The sequence below is a fragment of the Lipophrys pholis genome, assembly GCF_963383615.2.
Source record: "Lipophrys pholis genome assembly, chromosome: 9".
NCBI lineage: Eukaryota > Metazoa > Chordata > Actinopteri > Blenniiformes > Blenniidae > Lipophrys > Lipophrys pholis.
In genome coordinates, this window is record NC_137639.1 from 26,951,917 (window position 1) to 26,961,295 (window position 9,379).

At 39.8% G+C, this 9,379-nt stretch overlaps 1 protein-coding gene across 2 annotated transcripts in view; it reads left to right on the forward strand.

The window, feature by feature from the left end:
* The window catches only part of agmo (alkylglycerol monooxygenase), a 61,649-nt gene extending 53,155 nt beyond the window's left edge, over positions 1-8,494 (forward strand). The window contains exons 13-14 of one of the 2 annotated variants that reach the window (XM_080471577.1): positions 2,169-2,198; positions 8,052-8,464. In XM_080471577.1, coding sequence (XP_080327703.1) covers positions 2,169-2,198; positions 8,052-8,132 — 111 coding nt within the window. In that variant the 3' untranslated portion in view covers positions 8,133-8,464. Of the gene's footprint in view, positions 1-2,168; positions 2,199-8,051 lie in introns of both variants that reach the window. The other variant, XM_080471578.1, reaches the window with a different exon arrangement.
* Positions 8,495-9,379: the final 885 nt, after the last annotated feature.

Genomic DNA, 9,379 nt, shown 5'->3' on the forward strand with positions numbered 1-9,379 from the left:
TTGAAAAGATGAAAACGGATGTCCCCCGGGTTTTATCGCATGTTCTCAATGAGGCGTGGACGTCTGGATGTGTCGTCTCACATGTGACCCGGTAGAGGACGGCTAATACCAGATGTAGGATGGGACGCCTGTCTGGACAACTCTTATCATTCCTGATTGGCGCATCATCGGACCGCCTTGTGTTTCGCCGCACTTTCACCGCCGCCGCATCTGCTCGTTCACATGTGTTTTGTTTGGCTGCGTCTGCGTGCGTGGGAGTGGAGCGGCGGTATTTCTCATGGCAGCGGGACAGGGTAGGCACTGCAGCGACTCTCTGGTGGGACGTTAACCTGCTCAGCGTGTCCTTCCTGAGTCAGAGACGGCATATCTGCTCATAATGAACAGACAGGAAGTCGTGTGTGTGCATGTGTAAGATCACACATGTTTTTTGTGCAGGTGGACTTGGGGTGGATGTGCAAAAAATAGCTTGTACTTGTGTGTGACGTGTATCTGTGAGGATGTACAGTATGAAGGATGTCTATAACTACTATATTATTACAGAAGCAGATTAAACTGGTCTTCTGATTTTAAAATCAAAAAGACAAAGCTGGATTAGAGGTGTCGAACACATTTTATTTCAGGGTCTAACGTACAACCTATTTTCATCTTGAATCGGCCGGACAGGTAAAATAGTGCCATAATAACCTTTTAATATATACTTTAAATGTTTTCTTTGTTGTTGCGCAGAGTATATGTCATGAAAATGGCTATATTTTTCCAAGACTAAACAATTATTACTGATAATTACTAAGATCACAATTTTCATTTAACCTTCTGGCATAGATGGTGATTTTTTTATTTTTGCCCAGATGATGTGAATTCCCCGCCTTCATACAAAAACCACATATGTCTGACTATATAGGGTTGCTCAACGCTTCTGAACATGTGATTTTACTAATTGTTTCTCAGTTTTTTTTATTGTCCATTATATACTTGAGAGACTAGGATTCCATTCCCGGCCAGTACAAAATGTTTTTAGAATATGTTCAATTTATTTTAAAGACTCAACCTTTTCCAGAGGCTGCTCAAGCGCTGGTGCTTTGGCCGGATTGGCCCCCGAGTCTTATGTTTGACACTCCTGGTGTAGAGCATTTAATAACCAGAACTGTTAAATTAATATGATGTATTCATTGGTACAATAACCCTTTTTTTTCCCAAAAAACATGCAACATGAAGACACATGAAAGAAATAAAAGGAAAACCAAACAGATTAATCTTGTTAAAGAAGATTAAAAAGAAAATATTAATCCACTTAAGGCTTCAATAATGTGTTTGTGTATCAGAACTCATGGGGAAGGGTCAGGGACTATCCATAAATAATCTTTACAGTTTATTTTCACAACACTGCCGACTCCACCCACTCCCGACAAAGCAGAAAAAGCTCTGAATAATTTTTCCGATACAGTTCAGGCCGGGTCTGGTGGACTGTCAGCGGCCATATGGAGCGGGAGCTCTGGAAACATCCCATTACAGGTCATATATCACACGTCTGACAGCAGCCATTCTGCCTGTTTTCCTTTCAATCGCGAGTGCAGCTGCGAGCAGCCGGACGCTGCCAGTGTTAACCCGCTGCAGACCGGACCGGACCAGGACCAGGACTTGGACCCGGGCCAGCAGAAACTGCCCTCTGGGGTGTTTAGTGCTTCTCCTTGAAGTTTCATACCTGTAACCAGCCGCTCAGGATGACTCGTGTTGTAACAGTCTTCTTCTGCGAGGCGATACGGATCTTTTGAGGGGTCAGGACTTCTAGACTTTCCTATAGTCAAGCAATCCCATTAAAATGTATATTTTCACAACCGAATTGTTCCAGTAATACTGACTGTGACCACTAGATGGTGTAGTGAGTCACACAATGACGAACATAAGAAACGGCAGCTGACGCAAATTCCAGTAAAAGCAGAACATTTTACAAACCCTGAAGATTTTTGTAAGAACGAAGTGCTTAAACTACGCCACCTGCTGCACGAATGTTGTACTAGCTAAACGATACTGTGTCTTTTAAAGTTTGCAGTTAAAAAAGTAAATCTTCAGGTATCTGTACTTGAGTGTTTATCATTGAGATGACTTTACTTTGTCTCTCTACGTTAACAGAATAATATATGTACTTTCTCTTCCTTGCATCCATCAAGCTGGTGGTTTCCACACTGAAGCTGCAGAAGGTGACTGATTTAACTTGATTCATCGAGTTATTATGTCAATCACAGCCACTTTGTTTTGGAATATAATTATATTTGTGACTAAATGATGGTGTATGTTCAATTAGTGTCTCCCACCAACTACTCCCAGAAAAAAGAAATGAGGGGGATTGTTTACAAAAGCCTCATTTTTTGGCTTTCAATGAATTAAAGACAGAGAATCTGCATTTTTACGATCATCTTTTTGTTTTTCTACTTAGGATAAAATGTGCGCACTTCTGAAAACTGCTCACTCCGTTATGTTTTATTGATAAATGCAATGTGTTAAGTTGTATATATTTAAAAAGTATTTTCAGAATGAATGTTAATGGAGCTTTAGCTTTCATTCATTTATGTAAAACTTGTATTTCGTGTCTTTTGAGAGGCATGTAGGAATGAATGTTGAAAATATATGAAACTAGAGCTACGCTCGGCAGAGCAATGTCTTTCGCCAACGCCACATTTGTTTGCGGAACAGAGTTAGCATCGCTAGCATGTTAGCAATTAGCTCATATCGATGCTAGCTAGCCTGTCAGGTAGCAATATCACTGTGTGAAACACTGAGTGGGGGAGTGTCTCCATGGCAACAGGCGCTGTTCTCCATGAGGTGCCTCTCTCAACCGCTTTGTATGGAAAATTTGTTCGCAGTTCTTTGGGTTTTACTCGGAAACGGTTAGCCGTTAATGTCTCAAAATCTAATCAATTGGTTCTTGGATGATGTCAAATCATCTCTGAAAATGTTATGCATTTTGGGCGAGCAGTTTTTGCAAAAAGTTTGTAAAGTACATACATGCAAACCAATTAATGAATAGTATTAACATTCTCGGTCACTGAACTTGCGTTGGCGAAATTAACAGTGAATATGTTGCTAGGTTTATAATAGTCACGAATGAATATCAGTGTAACTTCGAGCAGTTTGATAGAGATTTAAAAAAAACTTTTCTCTGGCTTTTTTAAACAAATAATAAACTTTCAAGCTTTATTGAAGTTAATAGTCTCTGCAGTTCTCCTGTTTTGGACTTAATCGTGTTGTAAAGTTGAGCGAACGACTTGAGTTATACTTAATTTCTCGCCTATTATAAGCAGTTTGGTATTGAGGAAGAGCCTCAGCGTCCTCCCCCAAGTAAATAAGGTCAACAAAGAAGCAGGGGAACAAATACAGAAACCACATGCCTGTGTGCTCTTTTCATATTGCTGCCCTTCATAAAGTGCCCTCAGCCCAAAACAAAGTGAGTGTGAGAGGATTTGCTGAGATCTCTCTTTAGTCTGGCCCCCGCGCTTATTTGTAGACGATCCAACCTGCTTCCTTCCACGATGTAATGTGTCCCACATGGATTTCCAACAGAGTCCATTTTAAAAAAAAGAAAAAGGGAGCCGAGAGGAGAAGGTGCCCCGGACGCGCCGCTTTGATAGAAACGTCTTGTCGTGTCCGGGGCCTCGGGTTCGAGTCGGAACGTGATTTGCGAGGTTGTGCCAAAGCCGGCGCTTCGCTCTCGATCCCAATCCGTCACAGAGGAACCTGCACGAAAAACCTTCCATCTGTTACCCCCGTTGGAGAATTTTGACTTTTAACCGCCGTGTTTATCCTGACTTAAGTGGGCTCGCCAGCAGCAGCAGGTCTGTCCAATGGTTGGCAATGGGAGCCATGTGACTGTGACTTCGGGCTCACTCAAAGTTTTCTTTTGTCAGCGACCACACGAGCTCGGCTGAAAACCCGCTGGAATCGTCACCACAACAGAAAATAATCCTCACCCGCTGCCCGTTTTCTTTTCTTTTTTAAGAAATGAGGTTGTCGCTGAAGCCTCACGCGAGGCACACTGTGTACTTTAACATCTTTAACATGCAGGTTTGTTGATGTTTGGATAGAAAGCCTCACAATCCAAGAGCAAGGGAGTCGTGTTGTCCTCGGAACTGCTCGTGGATATTTTTAAAGCCATTTTATAACAGAAACAGGACAAACCACAACAACTTGGAATCGAACAATTGCGGAATTTCCAAATAAATATAAGCAATTTAAAGAAAATCTGGTGAATGAGTGTTTCAATCTCAGTTTGATTTACACTTAAAGGTCCAGAAAACTTCTCTGCCTTCAGCTGGAAGTAAAACAAATCTCTATTTAATCTATAAAAATGTCATTGATCATCTGCTGGTAACTGTCTTCTATGTTATAGGATTATTATTGGATAATATAATAAAAATATTTGGCTATTTCTTCTTGGCATACGTGAAAATGCCACAAAATAGGATTAATTTTAAAAGTATACATTTTTTAAAAATCAGTAAAAAGGAAAATAAATGAATTAAAAAAGTTTTTAATTGATCATGAGTTTATCAAGTATTAAAAAGAATTTAATCCACAGTTGCACAATTTTTTACATTTATTTATTTTTTAATCCTAATCAGTGGTGGAATAAAAACAATATTCGTATTTAATTTATAGTTCTTATACCTCAGTAAATAATCTATATTACTGACATTAAAAACGATGTCTAAATGTTGTATATGTGAAAATAAATCAGTGAGCCCTAAGAAAGTAAACCTGTGCCTTTTAAAATCTGAACTGATGAGATAATAAGCGAGGATCAATAGGGTGCTTCAACGTGCCATTTAATGGGTTTTTTCACAAATTATTTTGCAAATATACATTTACATGCAACTTCACTGCCATAAACTTTGAGCAACTTAATTTTGTGTAATCTACACTTGCAACACAGTCTGTTACGCAGGAACTGAAATTCTTCCATACAACTGAATAAAACACTAAAACCAAGGAATAACTCATTTAGAAGAAAAATAGAGCAATAAAATGGAGTGAGTACCGTGTTATAGTTTGAAAGTTTGTGCAAACATTGGTTATATTGTTTAGAAATTCAAAAGGTGTGTGCATATTTTACTCATTGTTACACACATGTATAGATCTGGATCTGCTGAAACTAATTACTTAATAAAGCATCAATGTTTAGGAATGAAGTTGTACTTCGCAGGGTTGTTGAGCTGGAAGACGCTATCGTCTATAAATCTCAGTCTCATGTTTGTTTCACAAACACTGAATGTCAGTTGTACACAGTTCTCCAAAACACCACCACACACTAGATTACTCTACTAACTACATTATGTGTGTTTTAATATTAAGACATGCTTCTTATAACGGGCTGGTCAGAATATTAGAAACACTTCTACAGCAACAAATAATGTACTGACTGCCAATAATGGAATAAACTACGATAAACTAGGTTCTTTTCAAAAACAATTTTTTTCAACCAAAAATGTGAAAGTGTCGCATTTTATGTATCCCCAGTGAACAAGTATGACAATTATGAAATCCACTATTCTATAAAGAAAACTGCAAAACTGATCTAATACATGTAGATTTAAAGAGTCGTATTCCACCGTAAAGTAACTAAATACAGTTACAGTGAAGTTAAAAATACACGTCCAGTGTAATCCAGTACTAATGGCCATGGGCTTGGATGCAGGTTTTTTTTTTGGTTTGTTTTTTAAACGTTGATGGTTTTAACCTGTGGACACTGTCGCTGTTTGACTTTTATATCTGAAACAACTGAAAGGATTGAAGGAACTTTCTCTCCTTTCTTCTCTTTCATCTTTTGTTTCATATCAGATTCTCAGCAGGTAGAAACCTAGACTGAAAGAAAGGAAATCCCTCTCTCTCTCTCTCTCTCTCCCTCTCTCTCTCACATGTTCCCTCTCTTCCTATCTCACTCTCTCTCTCCCTTTTTCTTGCTTACGCCCCCTCGCTCTGTCTCTCTCTCTCCCTCTCCTCCCCTCTCTGTCTCTCTCTCCCTGTCTCACTCTTTTCCTCTCTTTCTTTCTCTCTGTCTCTCCCTCTCTCTCTCTCTCCCTCTCTCTCTCTCTCCCTGTCTCACTTTTTTCCTATCTCTGTCTTTCTCTCTCTCCCTCTCTCTCTCTCTCTCTCTCTCTCTCTCTCTCTCTCTCTCTCTCTGTCACTCTTTTCCTATCTCTCTCTCCTTCCCTCCTGCTCCCTCTCTCTCTCTCCCTCCCTCTCTCTCTCTCCCTCCCTCTCTCTCTCCCCCTCCCTCCCTCCTTCCCTCTCTCTCTCTCTCCCTCTCCCCCCCTCCCTCTCTCCCTCTCTCTCTATCTCTCTCTCTCCTTCCCTCCCTCCCGCTCCCTCTCTCTCTCCCTCTCTCTCTCTCTCCCTCTCTCCCTCCCTCCCTCTCTCCCTCTCTCTCTCTATCTCTCTGTCTCGGAGGAAAACAGCTGCCTCGTCCTCCACCAGGAATCTTTAGCTTCTTTTCCCATCAGCCTCTTTCTGCTGTGATGGACTCGGCTCTGCTTTTGGCCGGCGCTGCGATGTAGGATGCAGTTTATGGGCCAGAACGCAGCGAGGGGTGGAGACGAGGAGTGTTTCTGCCTGACTCCCCCCCCCAACCCCCTTCTGAAAAGTCCCCCACAGTCGCGACCCCTTTGACCCCTTCGTGAGAGCGACAGGGGAGAAGACCTGGTCCTGAACCCTCCGAGGCCTCGTTCCTTTATCGTCCTGAGAGAAGCATCATCTCGGCAATCTCACTGTTTTCCTTCACGTTATTTGACCACCGACATATTTATGTCCCTTTTATTTAAAAAGAATCTCGATTCAACTGAACCCGTTTCCATTTAGCTTCTTGCCTGATGTTTAACATCAGAAGAGCAAGAGGTGCAGTGGTGTTTTGCTAGAAGAAGCTGAAAGCAAACAAACATTTCAACAATCTGAAGAAATTCAGTAAATATGAAAATTGAGGTGATTAAATCTGCAAAATTATGCCAATAAAAGAAAAAAGGCGTTTTTGAAGCGTCCATAACTAAAAGTCTCCTCTCTGGAAAATGTGCATGTTTTCTTTGAGGGAAGTTTATTTCTTTGCACCGTTCAAATATATTTCCAAGAACGTGGAAAAGCATTAAAATGAATCAGATTGCAGATCACTGCGCGTCAGATGACTTGCATGATTGATACCTGACTGTAACATAAATGTACTTTTAATTCCTAAAATTGGCCAAAATCAAAGATTTATTGTTCAAATAAAAAGAGTTCAGGTTTTGAAAGCTGCTGTGGCGATAAAAACGTGTTGAGGGATCGATTTATGGACTATAAAATGAAATAATGTCAAAGTTTATGAATTAAAGCTGATTTTTTTTTCCCCTCAGGCAAAAAGGCAAAAGTCTACAATGTTATAAAAAAATTGTATTAAGTAGAGTAGGTAACTAATGATAAAATTATTAAATAAAATAATACAAATTAAAAAAAAACATTTGGGACAATTTTCAACTAATACAACAGAAAAACTGTTAGTTTAGTTTAGTTGTTACTGCAGATATCTGATATTGAATGAAAATATTCAAAACATTTTGTCTATTATACAAACTTTTATTAAAATGTCGTCATTTGATCGGCGACAGTCTTTATTGTGAAGGAGACATGGAATTGAATTGTGAGTGGTTATTCCCACAAATCAAACTGAACTGTGATTACAGAGCGTTTCCAGTTAAAAATGTGTGTAAATAATTTGATAACATGACTCCTGTCATGTATATTTTATTTCTGAACCCAAACAGGAGCTGCGGCCAGTTGCACAAATCTAGACCATTTACTATATTTACAAAAACATGATTCCAAAAAAGTAAAACTGTGCATCCTGCTTCTTGAAGCAGTGACGTTTTACACTCATTCTAACGGCAATATGTAATTTTTTATTTTTTTTTGCTGCTGTCGGCAGATGGGTTTCACTACCCTGTGGAATTCATTGCTGACGGGTGTTTAAAGGTGTGACGGGCTTCGTTTTGAATGATGGTGTGACTCTGAGCCTCTGTGTCCTTCTTGTCCAGGCCTTTGTCTCCCTCTCTCTGCTGTACTGGGCTCTGCAGAGCGTCTCTCAGCTGCTCACCATCAAGAGGAAAGGCGACTGAGTCGACGACACGGAGCGACGAGTGGAAAACATTTTTAAAGTTTGGGGTTTTTTTTTTCATCCGTTCATCGTCTATTGTGCCTATCCTTTTTAGGATCAGCTGCTTTAACGCCGCGTGTGACTTGAGGTTGTTTTTTTTTGCGTGAATTAACCTTTAACCATTATGCTGCTGTGCTAATCCTCCACTAAATACTTATATATTTGACTGAAGCTTCTATACAACTGTATATCTTTTATAGAACAAGTGCTCTTCATTTAAATCTGATGCTGCAATATTGCACAATGCTGTACAACACTGTTGTTTTCCACTCCTTAATAAAAACATACAAATGTATTTTAATGGTTTTTCTTTCGTGATTCCTTAAAAAAAAAATAAAAAAAACTTTCAATCAATATGGATGGTTTTCCATCTGTAGCTGCAGAAACAGCTGATTAGTCACATGAACCTCCGGAGCCTCCAGATCTTGTGTGGGAGTGACAAACGGTCCACAGCAGGTGGTGCTGCTCTCGTCGCCTGTTGATCTCCCATCTTTCTCTCGTTTTTTTTCTCCCCTGGAGTTCATCTGCGTTCACATGAAGGAAGCTGTTCGATTGGATGAAGCAGAAGGAACCAAGAAAAAAGAAATGGAAACGAACCATCAGAGGTGGAGGAAGAAAGAAAGGAATCGGGCGCCGTCGTTCTCTTTGGGGGTTTTAACCCAGTTACTCTTCACTACATGTCCTCGGGGCGGCAGTGGGAATCGGACCTGTGAACGTCTGAGCACTCCAAAGAAATAAAGAGGATGAACAAGAAGGAAAAGGAGGGGGGGGGGGGGGGGACTACATTGGAGAAGAATTAAAGGAGCAAAAGTAGGAGGGGAAAAAGTGAGGGATGAGAGAAGCAATAAAAGCAGAAGAAGAATCTCCGGTGCAGCAGTGGTGTCAAAGATATTGTAAAATGCAGCTGCATTTTATTTCTCTGTATGATTCATGCTCTTTTTATTTGTTTTTTTTATACGTTTTCTGCTCTAATTGTTGAGTATTTAATTTCCCTGTTCTTCCATCTCATTAAATTGAATTTGACGCTGCTACAGCATCGAAAATAAAACAATTAGTTCTGAAATTTAATTAAAATTAGCTTCTTTCTTTTTTTTTTTGTCACATAATATTTTATTCTGTTAATTATGAACTTGATTTCAGGAAATCAGAATGAGTTTGGAAAAATCATCATAAAATCAGTCCAGACTTAAACCACAAACAAACTGAAGT